The sequence below is a fragment of the Elephantulus edwardii genome, unplaced genomic scaffold, assembly GCF_000299155.1.
Source record: "Elephantulus edwardii isolate Elephantulus edwardi_28Jun2011 unplaced genomic scaffold, EleEdw1.0 scaffold00187, whole genome shotgun sequence".
Classification (NCBI taxonomy): domain Eukaryota; kingdom Metazoa; phylum Chordata; class Mammalia; order Macroscelidea; family Macroscelididae; genus Elephantulus; species Elephantulus edwardii.
The window spans coordinates 1,749,067-1,772,780 of NW_006399937.1; the positions used below are offsets into that span (position 1 = coordinate 1,749,067).

Sequence of the window (23,714 nt, forward strand, 5' to 3'; positions counted from 1 at the left end):
CGTGAAACAACTTATGATTTAGAGGCAATGATGATTAAGAAGGAAGTTCAAGTTACTCTGAAATAGTCAAAAACAAGGCCCCAGGAATTTACAGAATACCAGTCGACATATTTCAACAAACAGATGCAGTCCTGAATGTACTCACCTGACTGTTCCAAAAATCTAGAGGATAACTATCTGGCCAATTTACTGAAAGAGATCCATTTTTATTCATATTACAAAAAGAAGGTGCTGCAACAGAGTGTGAAAATTATCAAACAATATCACTAACATTACATGCAAGCAAGATCCTACTGAAGATTGTACAAAAACCACTGGAACAGTGTAAAAACAGAGGACTGCCAGAAGTGCAACCTGGGTTCAGAAGAGACTGTGTTACTAGGAACATCATAGCCAATGTCAGATGGACCTAGTCTGAAGGCAAAGATTACCTGAGGAGTGTCTATCTGAGTTACATTGACTATGCAAAGACATTGACTATGTGGGTCACAACAAATTGTGGCTAACTTTGAGAAGAATGGGAATCCCAGAAGACCTAATTGTATTCATGTGAAGCCTATATTTGGACCAGGAAGCAGTCATCAAAACCGAGCAAGGAAACACAATATGGTTCAAAATCAAGAAAGGAGAGCTTCAGGGATGTGTTCTTTCTCTGTACTTTTTTAATCTATGTGTAAAAATATGGTGTCAACATTAAATGAAAGACTCATCAACAAATTGTGTTATGAAGATGACACAATCTTGCTTGCAGAAACTGAGGAAGACCTGAAGCATTTGATGCAGAAGGTTAAGGATTGTAGTCTCCAATATGAACTGAAGCTCAACCTCAAGAAAACAAAGATTCTCACCACTGAGTCATTTGGCTGCACTATAATAGATGGAGAAGAGATTGAGATTGCTAACAATTTCAGTTTACTTTGGTTTCACAATCAACACCTTTGGTACCACCAGTAGTCGGGGATGGGGTGAGGTGGCGGGGGGGAATGAATTACATTAGGAAAATCTGTTGTCAGGGAACTCGATAGGATATCAGTCTAGAGACTAAGATGTGCCTGAGCCAGGCCATGGTCTTTGCAATTACTTGCTACACTTCAGAAAACTGGACAATGAATAAGGATGACAGAAGGACAATCAATGCCTTTGATTTGTGGTGCTGGAGAAGAGTATTGAACATAAAATGTACTACCAAAAGAACAGACAGGTCTGTCCTAGAGAGTGTGAAGCCAAGATGTTCCTTGGAGACAAGGATTTTGAAGCTCTGTTTGATATACTTTTGGCATGTTGGCAGGAAGGGTCAGTCCTCGGACAAAGGATATAATGCTTGGCAGGGTAAAGGGTCTGTGTGAGAGAGGAAGACCCAGGATGAAATGGATTGACACAGTAAATGAGATAATGGAGGTAGGTGTGTTGGAGACAGTGAGACTGGTTCAGGATAGAGCAGGGTTCATAGCCATTGTACATAGGGTCGCTATGAGCTACAGGTGACTTGATAGTACATAATAACAACAATGTTCTTAACAACAAAAGTAAAATAATGTTTTTAAAAAATTGTTTATGATGTGACTTTACTGATATAATGGTTCTGATTAGGGAGCTCTTGTGTCTTAGTCTGGTGGATTGGCTGCTGACCCAAAGGTGGTACATCTCTAACAGTATGAATCTACCAGCAGTTCCTTGGGGGCAAGATGAAAATCTAGTGATTCATAGCCTCTGAAAACACACGGGAACGTCAATTATGAATTAATTCTAACTTGAGAATAAGGAAGAGTTTTTTGTTTGTTCCTTTTACAATTTGGTGAGAAGCAAGTTGTTTTGGAAATCTATAGACACTGGATGACTACAGACTCTCTGAACCTATATTTCTCTATGGAGGAAACCATGAAATAAATGGTACACCATTTTTCACTAAGCAGTTCTCGATCTTTGGAGTAATTACCTACTCATCTTTCACAACAGTTCAAATACACTGGGGTTGCTTTGTTTTCTTTCTTTCTAATCCCTTTTCCCTCTCTTCTTCCTTCTACCAAATTAGTAATTTCCTCCTCTAAGGACCACTTTCTTGTCTATAGCTGAATACCTGACATGTTGTACAGAATTGACATCTTTTTGAATTAATGAAGAATGAAGAATACTTGCTATACAGGAAACTGGAATTGACATTATGAGTTTATAACTTGGTAGCCCAAGAGGTGACAATGAATTAACAATATTAGGAAAGATAGTTTGCTTAAGCTATTAATTATGTGATTTGTGCTATTGCCTAGTTTCTTCCCAGCTCATATTGCATGAACATTTTAATTTGTCTATTAATGTTACTGGCATTGTCCCTGAGAATTTGAGTGCTTCTTCTCTATCCAATTACTGAGAATTTTAAACATGTACAACACAAACATATTTCCAAATATTGTATGAATCTGAGGAACAGCTCTAATTGCTAAGCTAAGGATTTATGAGGCAGAACACAGCATCACTTTAATTGGTCTTTAGATTTTCTCAGCAAAGATACAACTCACACTGCATGAATTTGGCTTTTCATTGCACTAAGTTATTCATGAAGTACTCTGCTATTATTTCTGTCTCACAAAAATGTTGCAACACTTGGTGTTGAGTTGAGGTTAATTGATTAGTAAGGGTATGTCAAGTAGCTAGCTCAGTTCTCTTAGCAAGGATTAGGCTACATTATTGTTTTATTCCTTTGTCATAAGAACTTATTTTCCTCATCTAACAACAATGTTTGGGAGACAGGAGGAAAGGTTTCTTAGTTTCTCAGTTTGACTCATAAAAAAATTTATTCACAACCGTGGTCACAGAGAGCCTCCCATGCAATTTATTTGATGTCTAACATCTCTAAGTTCCATCTGAAGTGAAATTGCTGACCAGTGTCAGAGAATTAATTTATCCCTAGGAGAAATGGCTACAGATCAAAGACTCCAGCCTTCAGTATGGATTAATCATCAACCAAAAGACAACAAAAATCTTCACAATTGGAACAATAAATAACCTCATGATATAGAGAAATTAATGAAATGCTTAATACAATTTAGTTTTATTTGGATTCACAATTAGCTCCTATAGACGTATGAATAATCAAGAATTTAAATAGGCCATGGTCTTTGCAATCACTTGTTATGCATCAGAGACTTGGACAATGAATAAGGAGGATAGAAGGAGAATTAATGCCTTCGAGCTGTGGTGCTGGAGAAGAGAATTGAGAATACCATGGACTTCTAGGAAAACAAACAGATTCATCCTCAAAAGGGTTAAACCAGGCTGCTCCTTGGAGGCTCCGTCTAACATACTTTGGACATGTTGTTAAGGAGAGACCGGTCCTTGGCGAGGGACATCATGCTTGGGAGGGTGAGGGACAACACAGAGGGGAAGGCCCTCTATGAGGTGGATTGATTCAGTGACTGGGTTAATCAGGATGGGAGTGTCAGAGACAGTGCGATTGGCACAGGACAGAGCAGAGTTTAGGTCACTATGAGTCACAAGCAACTCGACAGCACATAACAACAAAACAAACAACATGCCTTTATCCTCCTCCGCTTTAGGATAGTCACACACATTAAAATAGAAATCATTCCATTTTTACAATAATGCTGTTATGCAGTCTTTTCCATTTGAGACTAAGAGATGGGGTAATAACAGCATAGAGTAATAGTGGTTAGTTAAATTAAACACAGTACATACAAATGGTTACATGAAGCAAAATGTGAGTAAAAGATTGTGTAGAACATAGTGCACATGAATGAAATAATGTAAACAAAAAATTTAAAAATGCAAATAAAAAGAGATATCAAATGATGTAGTTCATTGGGTAAACTTGCTGGAAAAGATTTGAAGTATTAAAAAAAGCAAAGATGTGACTTTGAGGATACTAAGATGCACCAAGCTATAATATTTTCAATTATCTTATATGTATGTGGAAGCTGAACAATGCATTAGGAAGACTTAAGAAGAGTTGAATGTCTCTGAACTTTGGTGTTCATAAAGAATATTGAATATACCATTAATTTCCAGAAAATAAAAAATCTATCTTGGAATAAGTGTAGCCAGAATGCTCTTTAGAAAGAAGGATGGTGATACATCTCACACAATTTGTATATGTTATCAGCCGGGATTACCCCCTGGATCAAGACATCATGCTTGGCAAAGTAGAGTCAGAGAAAATGAAGGAAACACTCGACATAGGTGGGTTGAAACAATGGCTGAAAGAATGGATTAAAAGTTAGCAAAATGTGTAAAGTTAGTACAAGAGGGCCATCATACTTGGGAGGTTGGAGCAACAGGGCAAGAGAGGTAGACCCTCAATGAGATGGATTGATTCAGTTACTGGAGTAATGGGGGTAGGTGTGTCAGAGACAGTAAGATTGGCACAGGATAGAGCAGAGTTTACGGCTGTCGTACATAGGGTCATTATGAGTCACAGACGATTCAACAGCACATAACAACAATAAACACAGTACAAGTCTGGAATAGTGTTTCATTCTGTTGTGCACAGGGTAATTTTAAGTATGAACCAAATAGCATTTAACAACAGGGATGATAAGAGAAATAGTTGAATTTAGAGGGTTCAAAATGATTTGCTCTTACTTCTTGAATTAAAGATTTATTATAGATATAAAACCTTTTAATAATGTCCAATTTCCCTACATTTATGCTTCTCACATTCCATGTTCCAATCACTAGTGTCTAATTAGAACTGTTCCTCCTCCTTTGTGTTTTTATTTGAGGTCTCAGTCTCGGTTAACTTCTGTTAGTCTACTCTAAGTGTGTTCTTTGTACATACAGTTTTCAAAGGCCTGTTATTTCAGAAGTTGTTGTTGTTATGTGCTGTCAAGTCACTTGCAACTCATAGTGACCCTATGTACAACAGCCCTAAACTCTGCTCTGTCCTGTGCCAATTGCACTGTCTCCAATACACCCAGCCGGATTACCGCAGTCACTGAATCAATCCACCTCATAGAGGGTCTGCCCCTCCTGTGCTGTCCCTCCACCCTCCCAAGCATGATGTCCTTCTCCAAGGACCAGTCCCTCCTTACAACACATTCAAAATATGTCAGATGAAGCTTCAGAATCCTTGCCTCCAAGGAGCAGCCTCGTTTAACCCTTTGCAGGATAAATCTGTTTGTTTTCTTAGCAGTACATGGTACCCTCAATACTCTCCAGGACTACAGCTCAAAGTTCTCCTATCCTCCCTAGTTATTGTCCAACTCTCTGATGCATAACAAGTGATTGCAAAGACCATGACCTACATCAGAAATATATGGCCAATCTTTCTTCCCAGTCTGTCTCAATTTGAATACCCAGCTTTAGAACAGTATCTGACAGACAAGCATTTTACAAAAAAAGAACAGAAGAAAGGCATTTTTCCATCATAGAAGTTACCAATAGATTTAGTGTTTGCCCCTCCTGCTCCTGCCCTCAATTAGAAGATGTATTGCCATGGGAAAGTCTGCTGTTAGGGACCTCTCCAAAGTACTGAAGAGCAATGGTGTCTCTTTGGAGACTAAGGTGCATCTGATACAGGCCATGGTTTTTGAAATCACTTGTTATGCTTCAGAGGGTTGGACAATGACTAAGGAGGATAGAAGGAGAATTGATGCCTTTGAGCTGTGGTGCTAGAGAAGAGTATTGAGGGTACCATGGACTGCTAGGAAAACAAACAGATTCATCCCGGAAAGGGTCAGACTGGGCGGCTCCTTGGAGGCAAGGATTCTGAGGCTCTGTCTAATATACTTTGGACATGTTATAAGAAGGGATAGGTCCTTGGTGAGGGACATCCTGCTTGTAGGGTGGAGGGACAATGCAGAAGGAGATGGCCCCCTATGAGGTGGATTGATTCAGTGATTGGGGTAATCAGGATGGGTGTGGTGTGATTGGCACAGGACAGAGCAGAGTTTAGGGCTGTTGTACATAGGGTCGCTATGAGTTGCAAGCGATTCAATGGCACATAAAAACAACAACAACAGCTCCTGCCCTTGTCATTTGTGTCTTGAGCCATCTCCTTCCATTCCTGTCTACCCCATTCAACACCTCCCTCTCCCTATCCAAAAGCAACAACATGAAAATTCAGTAAATATTACTTTCCAATTAAGATGACCTCAGGTGGTAGAATCTTAGGGATTTGTGCTGCTAGCCTAAAGATTGGCTTTTAGGTGCCATTGAGTGGAGTACACAATTCACAGTGACCCTATGAACAACAGATCTGAATCCTGTCCTATCCTGTGCCATGCTCCTCGATTTTAACATACTTGAGTCTATTTGCTGAAAAAAACCCTCTAAAGGCAGCCAGTTTCTGTGTTTTATGTGGGATTTTGTTTTGTTTTGTTTTTAATCTTTTTCTATTTGGAAGAAAAGAAAAGGCTCAATTTTGGAGTGTGGATTTTGTTTTGTTTTGTTTTTAATCTTTTTCTATTTGGAAGAAAAGAAAAGGCTCAATTTTGGAGTGTGGATTTATGTCAGGAACATTTTTTTATTACAGTAAAATGTGTGAAAATTCTTGGATCTGACTTCTTGACACATTTACTTCAATTAATAGATATTTATGAAACATCTTATTAGTGATATTAGGTCTTTGAGTGTCACAAATGCTTTTTACTCAAGTTTTAACCTAAGGGTTGGTAACTTGAACTCTTTCAGCAGCATCAGAATCCTGCTTCTGTAAAAGTCTCAGTCAATCAAACCCTACGGAGCAGTTCTCTTCTGTAGCACATGGGTTTGCTACAAATCTCAATAGACTTGGTGATGATATGTTTGGCTTGGTTTTTGTCTAAGTGATACTAATTGTGTTGGGCAGTGTGAGAAATATGTAGGTGAAAAAGAGTTGATCACTTGTCCTGAAGAAATTCCTGCTTCTCTCTCACTAATCTTTCTTGAAACATGACACTTATCCTTCAAAAGTTGGAAAAGACCCTATGGATAAGCTCCTCAAAATGTGTACTTTGAATATAGTCTTAAGACTGAAAGAAAATTATACTTTACTCTCTCAACCATGAAACTAAAAATAGAAACTTAACTATGAATATGAAATAAAAATTTATTAATAGTAATGATGAGGATACCACTATTGATTGTAATACTATCACTTGTGCTCATTATTTGATTAATAGCACGTAAAATATTGTGATTTTTCTTAAAATAAAATTTAAAAAACCAAAACAGCATATTGTTTTTTGTTTGATTTAGGATTCTGAGGACAAGAAGACTATTCCTATTTAGAACGCTCCGATTTGGAAGCGATCTTTGAGGACATCTGGCTCAATCTCTCCTTCCCAGAATTTAAGTGCTTCAGAAGAAAGTTCATTCTCCTTAACTCACTCTGCCTGGATTATTTCTGTCAGGGGTGTTGTTCTTACGTGCCACTGATGGTGTTTGGGCATAGCAGCTAATCCGGAGGGCTCCGACGTTGAGGGTGGTTATAACTGTCTCGGTGTCCACCAGAATCTGCCTGCTTGATGGTTGGTATGGGGGGCACAAGACCACACACATCGAACATTCCTCTATGTTGGCTTCTCGGAGGTCTCCAGAGAAAAGCGCAGATCCCTAATGAGAGGAAAACATGGGCTAGAAGAAGGATAGCACTTAGTAAAATGGGAGGATTTTACCTCATGACTCTTGGGGTGGCTCTCCGTGGGTGATGCAATTTCTGCCTAAAACATTTCCGGCTTCCACTGACTTGATAAAAATCCCCTTACTTTTCTGAAATATATGTCACCCATTTTGCATTATTGATAATCAATTATTTAGTTGAACACATTCCATAGGTTCTTTCTTGAAAGCAAGTCTATATGAGTGAAATAGAGTATGGGAAGGAGTACACATTTAGATGACTGAAGAAGGAGAAAAGAAACATGAAGGGTAGCAATGATAAAAAACAAACAAGAAACGCAGAAGTTCTAGATCTAGAGGGAAAATATTAATCCTCATGTGTTTGTTCAAGACTGATACCATGTATATGTTATGGGTTAACTAGCACAGTGGTCATTGCTTCTTTATAATTCCTTTTATTTCTCTCTTTACACTGGACTGAAGCAAGAGGAGAAAAGACAGGGAATTTCATGGTAAAATTTAGTGAATTAGTATTTACAGCAGTGTTTTACAAAAAGTCAAATGCTTTGGTGCATTCCTCAGTGCACACAGTGAACTTTCCACTCAAGTAAAACGTAGAATGTCAGTTTGTGAAAGTTTAACACACATATCACTACTATAATGCAAAATATGGATAAATAATACATTTCTCAAAAATATAAGTCCAATTCTTCATAATTCTGCTCCATCAAAAAAGATAAGCAAGAGCATGGAAGGTAGTGACTAAAATGAATCATGGGGTCAGAAAATCCTGCAGAAAAATCTATTTGTTTAAAGACATCAAAATCATTTTGAAGCTATAGTGTCTGAATTAAATCCAGTCATGTCATTTACCCAGTTTGTGGTCTTAAGGAAATGACTTCCTTTTCATTTCTAAAGTTTAACATCTTTAATGTAATAAACCATAGAGCTGTTTTAAGAATTTAATTGGTTAATAAATGAAAAAAAGTTTAAAAAAAGCTTCTGTTGTACTGTGTTATATAACTGCAAGCCATTATTACAATTATCATTACTGCTACAGATGCTAGTGTTATTATCATTACAAATATTCACTAACTCCTCTTACACTTAAAGACACTTACAGGCAAAATGTATAACTGGGGAAAATTCCGGAGAAATCGCCATTCTCTCTGTAGATAATCCAGAGACCCGATGAACACAATGTCTTTTAGCTCCTTCAGGGTATAGTTACTAGCTCTCAAGGGCATTACAAAATTCCGCAGTCCCATCAGGTTTGATTGGGCATCTCCAAAAACACATGCTACAACGTGGTTTCGAAACTGACGTTTCCTCTTCTCAGATCGTTTCTAAGAACAAGCATGCCCAAGTCAGATACTTTTTCAGGATAAAAATAAGGGTCCCTCAAAGAGGGCTCTCCCTGTCCCTCATGACAACTTTCCTAGCTACCTGTACTGCAGCACATTTATAAAGCTGATATAAGTCTGTAAATTTGTGCATAAGTGAACTGATCATGGGTTTTGTGAAGTTTCCTTTTATCTCTCCCTGGTACATTTTTTTTCCCTCCTGGTGGCCTAATGGTAAGAATCTACAGTGCAATTCACCACCTGCTCCACAGAAGAAGGATGGACAATCTCTTCTATGCAATTACTGCTTTTGAAAACTCATTGGAAGGTCAGCTATGGGTCAGTTCAGACTTGTTGGTACACAACAACAACAACATTAACCTGGACTGATTCAATTAATACTTAAATTAGTATCATTATTCTGCTTGGTTTGACACAATTAATACTCAAATTAGTATAGTTGTTTCAAGAGTAAAATTACTGGGCCAAATTTATGAAAGAGATCTTATTTTCAGTATATATTTTAAATCATTTATATACAACAGTAAGATGCCCTGCTGACGTAGGGTACTTTGAATGTTAACAGCCCTAGTGGCTATTAATGGAAAACTCAGTGGTTTAACTCTATCCGCTGGATTCATACCCTGGCCAGCAACAGAACCACTGCCTGCTATGTCAAGGGTCTGCAGTTTCAGGGCCAGCTGCTGCCCCCACTGTCCTGTGCCAGGAGTACCAGTATCACAGGTACTTCGAGGGGAACACTGCTGTCTAGCTACACCATTTGGTACCTCTTAAGTTCAAATGGAAGGGACCAGGACAACTCAAACTGGGTAAAGACACCTTTACGAGAAGGGAACAACAGGCTTCCTGGTTTGACATTCAGGTATTTTTTGGGAAACACTGCTATCAGGCCCTCATTCCTGCAGCCTCAGGTCAAGAGGAAAATGCAAATATACAGGTCCTTCACAAAACATTGCCACACTCTGGATCACCATATAGTTAATACAACCCAATATCTACTAAGAAAAGGCTCACATAATGTTAAGAAAGCAACAGTCTGCCTTAGTCATCATGAAAAAAAGAAAATAAACATTCTCCTAAAAAAGTAGACCCAATAAATACACCAGATAGAGAGCATCAGAAGAGAGATGATGATGTGAAGTTATTTGAACAGCTACAGAAGAAGATACAAATGATGGAAGAAACAATGGAAGTCATAAAGAGAACAAATATCCCAGAGATAACAATCTGGAAGAAATACATTGATGAGGAACAACTTGAAGAGCTAGGAGACCTATTAGAAGAAAAATTATAGATGAGATGTAAAGAAGAAAACATTAGAATCACATGGGATGACATGAAAAAGAACAATATATATGTGATTGGAATTCCAGAATATGGAATTGACAGAAAAATCATGGAGATAATTGTGGAAGAAGTACTAGAAGAAAACTTCCCAGGTATTTTGAAGAATAGAGACATAAATGCACACTCAAGAAGCACAATGAACTCTAAATAGATTAGACCCAAAAAGAAAACCATCAAGACATATCATAGTCAAATTTTCCAAATTAAAAAATAAGAATAGATTTCTAAAAGTAGCATGAAAAAAACACACCAAAACAACAACAACAACAAACCAACAACAACAACAACCAAAGATTCACGTACAAAGGGGAAACAATTAGATTAAATTCTGATTTCTCAGAAGAAACCATGCAAGCTAATAGACAGTGGGATGGAATATACAGAAATATGAAAGAAAACAATTGGCAGCCACGGATCCTATAACCAACAAAGTTCTCCATCAGTTATGAAGGAGAAACTTGATCCTTTGGGGAAAAGAAGGAACTTAAGGAATGTGTGAAAATAAGACCAAAACAATAAGAAATTTTAATTGAATTCTTTCACATGGAGACACCAAAGGAAAGTGCATGGACAAGAGTAACCAGAAACAACAGAAAAAGGGACAGCAAAACTAAAATCTGGCCTGAAAATAATCACACTTAATGAGAGAAGACTGCCTCCCCAAAGCAGAGTTATTCACCATCAGAAGAACATGGGAATAGCCTAAATGTCCAACCACAATGATCGAATACTATGCAATATGCAGGAGCAATGATTTTGTAAATTACTATCTAACTTGGGAAGGACTGGAGAGCATTACACTAAGTAAACTAATTCAGTCCCATAAGGACAAATATTGTACAAGACCATTATTGTAGAATGAGTGTGAGGATCCAAGGGAACAGAGGGTGTAAGCAGAGAGCTGAGGATGGATGGGCGAGGTTGTGTCATGTTAATCATTGTATCACACAATTTGATGCATGGGGGTGCATGTGAAGGAAATGAGAAAGATCCAGTGTGAAAAAGAATGTATATGAACTTAGTAAATAAACCAGTATAAAAAATCTTTTTTAAAAAAGAAAGAAAATAACAATAAATCTACAACTGATCCTTAGTACAAAGATAAGGCAGTCTTCTCTCATTAATATTTACAGTCTTGGAAAACCAGTGGAGGGCTGCCATGAGTTGATATGGACTCAAGGGCAATGAGTTCACGCATAATAATGAGACACAGTGGAAAGATTAAACATTGCAAATTTTGTCTTAACTCTAGTCTAAACTTAAGTATTGCAGTGAGCATGAGAAAGTAAGCTGAACCACCTGCTACATTTTTTCAGTTAATTTTCCTGCATTGGTTGGATTCAAACGGTTGAGTGTTGTTAGTGTCATGTAGATCAACTTAAGCTACTTGATTTATTCAATAGACATTTCATAGAGCCAAAGACACTTATCATGCAAAAATTAAATTTCAATAAGGGAGAGACCACAAAATGAACAAGACAAAGACACTGAAAAAAACACAAGAACTGAAGTCAACAAACTAAATACTACTACAAATACAATTCTGCAACTACAGTAATGACTAATATATATTAATAATTATTAATTAATAATAATAATTAACAGATATATATGCAAGTCAAAAAAGCATGGGAAAATGAATGGGATTATACTCATAAACAAGTTTCATGTGTAGATGTTGTGCCATCGACTCATGGCAACCCTATGTAAAACAACCCTAAACCCTGCTTTATCCTGTGCCAATCTTATTGTCTCTGACACGCCTACTACCCCCATTACCCTAGTCACTGAATCAATCCATCTCATTGAGGGTCTTCCTCTCTTTTGCGGTCCCTCCACCCTCCCAAGCATGATGTCCCTCTCTAAAGCCTAGTCCTTCCTTGCAACATGTCCAAAGTATGTCATAAAAGGCTTCAGAATCCTTGCCTTCAAAGAGCAGCCTTGGTCTCACGCTCTCTATGATGAAACTGTTCTCCTAGCAGTCCATAGAATATTCAATACTCTTCTCCATGCACCGCAGTTCAAAGGCATCAATTTTCCTTCTATTATTCCTAGTCATTGTCCCACTTTCTGATGCATAGCAAGTAATTACAAAGACTGGGTCAGGCACATCTTAGTCTGCAGACTGGTGTTGTTGCTTTTCAGTACTTTGGAGAGATCTCTGACAGCAGAATTTCCCAATGCAATTAATCTTTTAATTTCATGACTGCTGTTACCAAGAGTGTTCATTGTGGAGCCAAAAAAACTAAGGTTGTTAATAATCTCAGTCTTTTCATCATCTATCATGATCTTCTAATTGGCTTAGTTGTGAGAAACTTTGTCTTCTTGATGGTAAGCTTCAATCTATATTGAAGGCTATAGTCCTTGACCTTCTTCAGCAAGTGCTTCAGGTCTGCCTCAGTTTTAATAAGCAGGGTTGTATTACTTGCATAATTCAGATGGTTGATGAGTCTTCCACCAATCCTGATGGCACATTTCTTCTCATAGATCCCAGTCTCCTGGACAATCTGTTCTGCATATTGAAAAGATTTGCAGATAGGACACATCCCTGGCACACACACTTCCCAATTTTGAACCATATAGTGTTTCCTTGCTGTGTTCTGGTGACTGCCTCTTGGTCCAAGTATAGGTTTCATTTAAGCACAATCAAGTGTTCTGATAACAAATAACAATGATGTGTAGATATATGAAAATATATATTTATGCATGTATGCAAATGGCAGAATATTTTATATGTATTTTTGTGTCCTGCAAATAGATTTGTGCATGAAGAGACAAAGTTATCAAAACTATTTATGTATAACCAAACACCTTGAGGGAATGAGTTACTGGACCTGGGCGCTAAAGACCATGTTGTTTTTGTTATGTGCAATCAAGTCGCTTGTGACGCCTAGCGACCCTATGTACAAGAGCCCTAAACTCTGCTCTGTCCTGTGCCAATTGCACTGTCTCTGACACTCCCACCCTGATTACCCAAGTCACCGAACAAATCCACCTCATAGAGGGCCTTCCGCTCCTGCACTATCCCTCCACCCTCCCAAGCATGATGTCCGTCTCCAAGGACCAGTCTCTCCTTACAACATGTACAAAGTTTGTTAGACAAAGCCTCAGAATTCTTGCCTCCAAGGAGCCAGTTGGTTTAACCCTTTCCAGGATGAATCTGTTTGTTTTCTTAGCAGTCCATGGTATTCTCAATACTCTTCTCCAGCACCACAGCTCAAAGACATCAATTCTCCTTCTATCCTCCTTGATCATTGTCCACCTCTCTGATGCATAAAAAGTGATTGCAAAGACCATGTCCTGTATCAGATGAACCTTAGTCTCCAGAGAGACACCATTGCTTTTCAGTACTTTGGAGAGGTCCCTAACAGCAGACTTTCCATGGCAATGCGCCTTTCAATTTCCTGGCCACTGGTGCCAAGAGTGTTGACTGTGGAGCCAAGCAAACTAAAGCTGTGAACAATCTCAATCTCTTCACCATCCATCCTGATGCTGCCAATTGGTCCAGTGGTGAGAATCTTTGTCTTCTTGACATTGAGCCTCAATCCATATTGAAAGCTGCAGTCCTTGACCCTCTGTAGCACATGCTTCAGGTCCTCCTCACTTTCAGCTAGCAGGGTTGTGTCATCTGCATAATGCAGATTGCTGATAGATCTTCCACCAATCTTGAACCCACATTTCTCCTCATAGAGCCCAGCCTCCTGGATAATCTGTTCTGCATACATGTTGAAAAGGCAAGGAGATAGGATGCATCCCTGGCATATGCCCTTCCCTATTTTGAACCATGCAGTGTTCCCTTGTTCTCTTCTGATGACTGCCTCCTAGTCCAAGTATAAGTTTTGCATTAAAACGATCAAGTGTTCTGGGATTCCCATTCTTCTCAGAGTCAGCCACAGTTTGTTATGGTCCACACAGTCAATCGCCTTTGCATAGTTAATGAAACACAGATAGACATTCCTCTGGTATTCCCTGCTTTCAGCTAAGATCCATCTAACATCAGCCACAATATCCCTAGTAAGATGACCCCTTCTAAACCCAGCCTGGACTTCTGGTAGTTCTCTGTTGATGTGCTATTCCAATCGTTTTTGGATAATCGTCAGTATAATCTTGCTTGCATGTGAAATCAGTGAGATTGTTCTATGGTTTCCACTCTCTGTTGGGTCACCTTTCTTTTGGATGGGAACAAATATAGATCTCTTCCAGTCAGTTGGCCAAGTGGTTGTTCTCCAGATTTCTTGGCACAACTTGGTGAGCACGTTCAGGGCATCATCTGTTAGCCGAAATATGTCAATTGGTATACCATCTATTCCTGGAGCCTTATTTATAAAAGACCATAGTTATGGGAAATATTAAGGTCAGTTGACATTAAAGAGTCCACAAAGACAACATTCTACATAATCTTTGCTGAGTATTGGCTAGGGTTCTAAAAACTGTGAGCAACTACCTAAGGTGAAACTACTGGTCTGTTCGTAGATGAACCAAAGAAGAATGAGGAGAAAGAAATGGATGAAACGATTTAGTCAAAAGGGTTAATAGGTCACTTGGTCATGCAGTCCTTAGAACAAACGACTATGCATGATAAAAAGTGTAGTATTTCTCAGGAATAATGATCAAAGTCAGGAATGTGTAATAAAGATTAGAAGTGGAAATGGCAAAACCAGGGAGAAAGTAGACAGAACCAGATATCAGACTTCAAATTAGAAAGCTTGATTTTATACCTTCTCTCCCTTTCAATCTACTTACATTTGTAGTTTTTTTAAAAAAATGATATTTTGCTTTGATAATAAATAATATTTTGAAAAGTCAAGACTTATTTCAATTATAGTTGTTTAATAATTATTAATCAAGTCTTACTTTCATAAAAATCCCTAGACTTTCGAGCACAGCACTTGGAACCTGGTACGTAACAGGAGAAATGTAAAGAAAAGTCTTTCATGTACAAGTGTGCTCTGCACGGAAGATTCAAATTGCAACTGAATCTTTCATTCTTCTTTATGCCCATGTTTTACTGGCTTAAAATAAGAGCTTATAAGAAATGGGGTTAATGAAATCTAACAGAATAGATAAGTAACATCTGACATCTAAATAATTAGGGTTTGTAAAATTAGCATATACTGGCTGGGAACTACTCTTTCCAAGGAGTTTTTCTCTATTAAAGGAAATAAAGCGACTTGTCTGGAGAGTCTTCTTAGAGAGTGATTTGAATCTTAACCAAATCTATTAAATAATTGTCTCCAGCTAATTCGATTAGTTTTAACTTGAATAATGAAGCCTCTAACAGTATTTAATGTAACTTGTCTAAAGTCCGACAATTGCTCTTTCTGAGTAAAACTAAACAATCAGAAACAAGATACATGGCATAGAGCATTAATGGGCACAGCTAAAGAGGCTATATCTCCTAAGAACTGTGGCACAAAACTATCTCCCAATTGAGAAAGATGGTGGCATTGGCGGCAAAAGGGAGTTGCATTATATACTCAAAGTAATTAAATCTACTGCTGCAACCTGTCCTTTCTGCAAACTAAACCAAGTTCAAAAGGCCCCTAGTTACAATTTGGGCATTTCTTCCCTAGAGTATTAAATCTGAAAATTCTTAGAATTTAGATGACTGAGAAAAACTCACAATTTATTGTTGTCTAAAGAGTTGTTTTGAACTATATCACACATCAAGGGTCATAAATTTAATATTTAATTGAATCCTTAATAAATACAGTCTACTAAAAAGTCTATTATTTCTATCCTTTGGTCTCTCAGATGTCTCAATCATTGATTGATCAGTTTCCTAGTTCTTCCAAAGATTTACCTCCCACTGAAAACATGTCTGGCTTCCTGCTCAACGGATGTTTATTTTGCTTAGTTTAGACGAAAATATAATTGCTAAAAAAGTGAGTTTCAACAACTCTAGCATTTCTAAAAGTCTTTTTGTTGATATGACAGCTCTGAAAATTACAGGCTTCTGATCAAAGGATTGATAATTATTTTGAAAAAAAACAGAATAAAGTCTGTCAGGACACTGGCACTGAGCCACGTGGATGTTGTCACTCTGTGTGTGTATGTGTGTGTAACAGAAAAGTAATACTAAACTACCTTTGGAAAGCAAGAAAACATTTTAATTAGCAATTAATCCTATATAAAAACCCTCTATAACAATTACAGCTTGGTTGTCTGGCTCCACAATCAAAACTCCTGGCACCAGCAGTCAGGAAATCAAAAGATAAATTGCATTGGGAAAATCTGCAGTCAGGGACCTCTCCAGAGTGCTGAAAAGCAACAATGTCCGTCTAGAGACTAAGATGCGCCTAACTGAGGCCATGGTCTTCTCAGTTATTTGTTATGCTCAGAGAGCTGGACAATGGCTAAGGATGACAGAAGAAGAATCAATGCCTTACAGTTTTGCTGCTGGAGAAAAGCCTGCCAAGAAAATAAGTAAGTCTGTCTTGAAGAGGGTGAAACCAAGTTTCTCTTTGGAGGCTAGGACTTTGAAGCTCCTTCTCACATACTTCGGGCATGTGGCCCAGAGAGATTGGTCCTTGGAAAATGACATGATTCTCAGAAGGGTGGAGGGGCAGCACAGGAGATAAAGACCCGAGATGAGATGGCTTGATACAGTAACTACAGTAATGGGGGTTGATGTGTTGGAGTGAGATTGGCTCAGAATAGGAAAGAATTAAGAGCTTCTGTACATAAATAGAATCACTATGGATTGCAAGCAACTTGAAGACACATTAAAAACAACAACATAGGCTACATAGAGCATATAAGTAATTTAGTAACTATTGCTCTCAAGGTAAAGTACTGAGACTAGGGGTTTTTATTCTGAAAAGTAAAAATAGATCATAATTGAAAAAACAAGTGCTAGACCATGGATTAGAATAGATGGTTGTTTACACCTGAGCTTCATGCATCTTAGTTAGCTGAGTAAATCCATCTCCTTAATCCACCTCACCCAGTTTGGTCAGAGGTGTGTATCCAAGAGTCAGTCATCAGAACAGAGCAAGGAAAAACTGCATGGTTCAAACTTGGGAAAAGCATATGCCAGGGATGTGTCCTGTCTCTATACCTTTTCATCTCTATGCAGAACAGATTATCCAGGAGGCTGGGCCGTGTGAGAAGAAATGTGGGGTCAAGATTGATGGAAGATCTATCAACAACCTGTGTTATGCATATCACACAATCCTCCTTGCTGAAACTGAGGAGGACATGAAGCGCTTGCTGCAGAGGGTCAAGGACTGCAGCCTTCAATATGGATCGAGGCTCAATGTCAAGAAGACAAAGATTCTCACCACTGGACCAATTGGCAGCATCAGGATGGATGGTGAAGAGATTGAGATTGTTCACAGCTTTAGTTTGCTTGGCTCCACAGTCAACGCTCTCGGCACCAGTAGCCAGAAAATTAAAAGACTTATTGTGATGGGAAAGTCTGCTCTTAGGGACCTCTCCAATGTACTGAAGAGCAATGGTGCCTCTCTGGAGACTAAGGTGCATCTGATACAGGCCATGGTCTTTCCTATCACTTGTTATGCATCAGAGACTTGGACAATGACTAGGGAGGATAGAAGGAGAATTGATGCCTTTGAGCTGTGGTGTTGAAGAAGAGTATTGAGGGTACTATGGACTGCTAGGAACACTAATAGATTCATCCTGGAAAGGGTTAAACCAGGTGGCTCCCTGGAGGCAAGGATTCTGAGACTCCATCTAATATACTTTGGACATGTTGTAAGAAGGGACTGGTCCTTGGAGAGGGACATCATGCTTGGGAGGGTAGAGGGACAGCACAGGAGGGGAAGGCCTTCTATGAGGTGGATTGATTCAGTGACTGAGGTAATTGGGATGGGTGTATCTGAGACAGTGCTATTGGCACAGGACAGAGCAGAGTTTAGGGCTGTTGAACATAGGGTCGCTATGAGTCACAAGCAACTCAATGGCACATAACAACAACAGCAACAATGTGTTATATATAAAAGCAGTTTGGTCAATATGAATAGAGTCATCTGTAAGAAGAAAAGAGCAAAACAAAAACCCTACTGACAATAAAACTTTGAAAGCAATTAAGTAGGATAGTGCTTATTACTCTAAAAAAGAAATTCTGTAGAGTTCTAGTAAATAGTAGGCTTTCCTAGTGCATTTATATTAATTAAATTTCCTAATAAAACTGTAAAGTTTCAGGTGAACAATGCTCTGAAAAACTGAGTGTAGAGCTGTTTAAAAGGGATATATGAATATGTATTCTTGTCATTACAGAAGTCCATAGTGAAGGCTGCATAATGGAGTAGACTTTCGGGGAGGGATTGCATAACAATGAAAGAGTTTTTCTTTTACATTTCAAGGAGTAGAGTGAATTGAGGGGAGGGGATGGGCGAGGAGAAAAATACAACAATGAATGACTGGAATCCCTAAGTCTCTGTAAACTTTCATTAAAATTAATAAAACTATATAAATGAAAAAAGTTGGTTTTTGTAGCCATTATGTTACCACCCTAGCTATCCCACACTGGTCTCTAGTTATCTTAACTGTGAACACATACTCTTGTAAATCATCAACAGCTGTAGGACTAATATAAGAGATAGTGCTTTCCACATTGTAGAGCATGACCGTGTGGTAGTACTGAAGAGAGTACTGGGGCTCTACTGTAGAGAGACTCTGGAAAAGTGTTAACCAGAGTAGTCCAGAGATAAAGGCCACAATTAAAGATTTTGCTTGCTGTATGATTTAACTGGTGACAGTGAAAGGTTTTGCTTGCTAGTTGATTGAAAGAGAAGGTTATTTATAACTGCTCTAAAACAAACCTTGCTAGATGATTTGGATTTGTGCTATTGAAGTGAATCTAGACTTTTACTAATTGAGGGATTATGTTTTGCAGTTAATCTGGTTTGGGACTGCTGGACTAAACATGGACTTTCCTTGAGTGATATTCTTTGCTTCCTCCACTCTCCAAATTATTTCCCTAATAAACCCCACTCTTGTTACCACAATTGTGAGTAAATTCTGTGGGTTGAACTCAATGATTGGTGAAAATAGGTGCAGGACCATGGGTGGTGGTGTGTCTGACCGAGCAGCTATTTGTTTGCTGCTATGGCTATTATCGATGGGTACAGCTACCCTTTATGAAGTGGTTAGAAGTCAGACTCAACCTTCCCCACATTGCATACACTCCTTAAATACTGAGTCAGCTAAACTGAAGGAAGAATTTAAAAGAATCTGCTTATTTCAAACCCTAGCATATTGCTTACAGAAGAGCCGTATCTACTCAGCATTAACATTTTTACAGTTGATAAGGTATATGGCTTCCCCTCAAAATTTAAAGTTTATAAAAGTGAAAAGACATTTTTTATGACTTCAGAAAACATCTCTTTTATTCTAAGATATATTTTGTTTTATGCAAAATCACCTACCAGAATCACCTTGTCCAAAGGCATTGCTTTGCACCAGTGAAACATGCCACTGCTATCAAGTTGCTCATTAGTTTGGACACGGTCATCTGAAAAGTTCCTAAATAAGGATAATAGAGAGTTAGTGTGAGAATATTTGGGGCTCCAGCATAAGAAAGACAACTCATTAAATCCTTGGGCTATAAGTGGAAAACAACATAAGGAAAATCATCTGAAGCCTGTGAGATCCAGTGTTGAAAGGGCATCGATAGCCGACTGGTCAGACTCTGACACAATTGAAAATTGTCTGTTAAAACACTAACAGACACCATAGAGTCTACTCATTTTACCTTACATTATGTATACCTTGAAAGTGAAGTGGTTGAGGTACGTGAATACAGAATTTTAAAAAACAGTGTGGTTGAGACATGAAGGACTTCTCTTTAGTATTTTTCTCCCACTTCTTCTTCCCTTTAGGGTCCTTGATGGTATATTCTTAACTATATATAGCGTCTTACTTTATATATATCAACAATCACTAGCTTGCATTTGGATAGATTTTGCTGTAGTCTTGGTCTCAATCTTGTTCAAGCCCTCTGTTTGATTTTTGTGTATTGCAGCCAAGTAAAAGTCCTGTTGTACACTTTATAGAAAGGGTTGAACCGCCTTTTGAAATATCCATATACATCATAGGGAGTGTATGTTCACTTGGTAGAGAACAAAGGGTACCCTTCTAGAATGAAATAAAGCTTAAGTTAGTCAGGAGAATCTCCTGCTTCTAAACCCGCCATAGTATGCTATTGTTGTTATATGCCATTGAGTCACCTGCGATGTACAGCGACCCTATGTACAGCAGCTCTGAACCCTTCTCTGTCCTGAGCCAGTTTCCCTAATTCTGACATACCAACCTCTATTGCCTCAGTTACTGTATCAATTCATCTCATCCAGGGTCTTCCTCTTCTGCACTGTCCGTCCACCTTTCTGCGCATGATGTCCTTCTCCAAGGACTGATCTCTCCTGACCACATGCTCAAAGTAAGTGAGGTGGAGCTTCAAAATCCTAGGCTCTAAGGACCATAAAACTTTTAAAAATGAAGCTATCTATTTAGGAAGCTCTGGTCATCTAGTTTTAAGGAACTATGTTGCCAACCCAAAGGCACAAAGTTTGAATCCACCAGCTGCTCCATGAGAGAAAGATGACCAATCTCCTCCTCTGTGACTTACTGCTACAGGAAACCTAATGGAGTGTCAGCTATGAGTCAGTTCTGATCCTACAGCACACAACAACAACGATTATCCATCTTTCAGTCATCTCTCACTATCATCTACTTTTCATATATGTTATTAGCTCCCAAAATACCTTTGGGGTATGCTATAATGCGTCACACTATAGGTTCATTTCTGATAATCAATAGTTTATGAGGATATTCTTCTGTGGTATTTAATTCCATGTTTTGGGAGAAATACAAGTTTATTACTCTATTATACTAATGAGTGAGAAGATTTCCCAGTAAATTAGTATAACTTGTTATTCAACATTTGGCCCAAAGACTCAGGCATCAACATAATGACAAGCAATTTTCCTCTTCTCAAATGAGTCACCTTCTGAGTTACTGTCTGAGACCATGATTTATCAGACAAAGGAACTTATTTGAACTTATACTGACATCAGACATAGAAGACTTAGCCAGAGAGGTGGCAAAGAAGGGTTAGAGTATTAAAAGGAACTTTGGAAGGGAACAACAATTTTAATTTTGTAATCAAAACCTTGCTGTAGTGTTTTATTTTTCCCTTCACTTAAGTTTTATCTTGAAAGGTAACCACTTCACCAAGCCAGAAGATGCACTGTAAGCCTCAAGGTTAACTTAACTAAACTATAGATCATTTTGCCTTCTCAAATTAGTATGTGTTAGGGTTTGGGTGGTTTAAGTACTATCCATAAGTTACAAGCCCCAGCAGACCTCTAAGACCTCAGGGGAGATGGCTTCATACTAAGTTTGTTACAGTGTCTCTTCAAGGAATCTACCTAAGTCTTTAATTGGCTTTTGATTTTTAGCAGGACCATATTACTTTTGCGCAAAGACTTTCTTTCCTTCATACTTAGCATCTTAGACATTATCCTTCTTACTTCTCAAAATACATGTTGATATAATGTACCAAAGTTGGTGGTGTTTGCCTTTCTTGGACTCTTAGATAGTGATTTAGAAATAGCCATCTTCCTTTAGAAAAGTCATTCTCTGCCCTCTGACCTCAGTGCTAAAATTTACAACTATTATTGCTATTTTTTTCCTTGTTACCATCTTCGGCTTTCCCTACTTTCTATCTTCTCCTCCTCTTTTCCAGTGACGAATGAAGAGTCCTTGGTCTAGTGATTAAATGTCTTTTTGGAAATTGGAATATGATATTCTCACAAATACATTTTAACTTGACTCAGAATAGAAAATCAATCATTGTACACTTTTCTATCATAAGAGCATGATCTATGTACACAAGCTGTCATAGACAACATCTTTCTTCATTCTGATGTTATGGAAAACAGATATGCCTTAGAGGAAACACCTGTTAGAGACCTTCTGAAAAGAAGAAAGGCTGGAGGAGACCTACTTCATCATAAAGGCATCCATCTGGTGTCCTTGCCAAAGCAAAACCTAATGCAATGTAGATCATCATCCTTTAACTACAACTCCCTTTTGCCATATGCTTTGCAAATGACATGATCCTTGAAGAAATGTACTTTCCTAAAGAGACTAATAAATCATCTATGAGAATGCTTAATACTACCATTCTGAGAATTGCAGTCAGAGTAGAGGTTAAATACTGTTGAAGAAAAAGATAGCCACAAAATCTTCTAGATAACTTATGGTAAAAAAGAAAAGATACAACTTCTTGATACATAGTCTCTTAGATGAGAGGGCTTTGTGTCGGGAGGAGGCTAGGAAGGTTGTGATATTGTTTACCTGGAACATGTTTGGAAAGGGGCTGAGATTGGTTCACTGCATCACAAGGTATGATTCTATTTAACAGAAACAGTATGGAACTCACCCTGGAAGGATTCAGGAAGACACTGAACTTGGGAATGTATTAAGTTAGGTCATTGTTAAGTTAGGTCATTCTATCTCCCTTCTGCCTTTAGAAGTTGAGAGTTAAGAGTGTATTGGGTGAGAACAGCTATTGCAGTCAATTCACTTTTAAAGGTAACATTCTTAAACTCTCGGACTATCTTTTAGGGTGTTCCATCCTTCTAATGACTGATTTGTTCTGTATGAAGCCAATGCTTTGTGAGTATATGCTTGAAAGGTCCTAGTGAGGGAATGCAAGCTCATTTCAGCTCTGGAATTTTAGTCTTCATGTTATAGCAACTTATTTTGTATAAAATCTAGTTTTAAAAAGGAAATATAAATAAAGAATTATGTGTTGAGTTTTCAACATTTGGTATGTTAGTTGAAGGAAATTAAGTCACCTGAGTAGAAGGAGAAACTTCAATTAAGAAGGTAGAATTGGAAATCAGGAAGCATGAAGAGTACTGAAGAGCAACAATGTCAGTCTGGAGACTACTGTGTGTCGGCAATATGCCACGGTCTTTGCAATCACTTGCTATGCATCAGAAACCTGGACAATGACTAGGGATGGCAGTAACAGTATTGATGCCTTTGAGCTGTGGTGTTGAAGAAGATTATTGAATATACCATGGACTGCTAAGAAAACGAATAGGTTTGTCCTAGAGAGGGTGAAGCCAGACTGCTCCTTGGAGGCAATGATTCTAAAGCTTCATCTGACATACTTTGAACATGTTGCAAGGAGGGACCAGTCCTTGGAGAGGGACATCATGCTTGGGAGGCTAGAGGGACAGCACAGGAGAGGAAGACGCTCGATGACATGGGTTGATTCAGTGACTGGGCTAGTGGCAGTAGGTGTGTCAGAGACAATGAGATTGGCACAGGATAGAGCAGGGCTTAGGGCTGTTGTACATAAGGTCGCTATGAGTCACAAGTGACTCAAAGGCACATAACAACAACAACAACAACAACAACAACAACTTCACCCATCAAATTGTGCGACTCTATGATTAAGCTCCCCTTTCCCTC

At 38.4% G+C, this 23,714-nt stretch overlaps 1 protein-coding gene across 1 annotated transcript in view; it reads right to left on the reverse strand.

Annotated features, from left to right (window-relative positions):
- KCNU1 (potassium channel, subfamily U, member 1) overlaps positions 1–23,714 on the reverse strand; it is a 311,810-nt gene that overhangs the window by 83,365 nt on the left and 204,731 nt on the right. Inside the window, exons 21-24 of the mRNA XM_006896651.1 lie at positions 19,655–19,751; positions 8,673–8,897; positions 7,363–7,545; positions 494–502 (exon numbers count right to left, since the gene is read on the reverse strand). Of these exons, the coding sequence (XP_006896713.1) occupies positions 494–502; positions 7,363–7,545; positions 8,673–8,897; positions 19,655–19,751 (514 nt within the window). The remainder of the gene's footprint in view (positions 1–493; positions 503–7,362; positions 7,546–8,672; positions 8,898–19,654; positions 19,752–23,714) is intronic.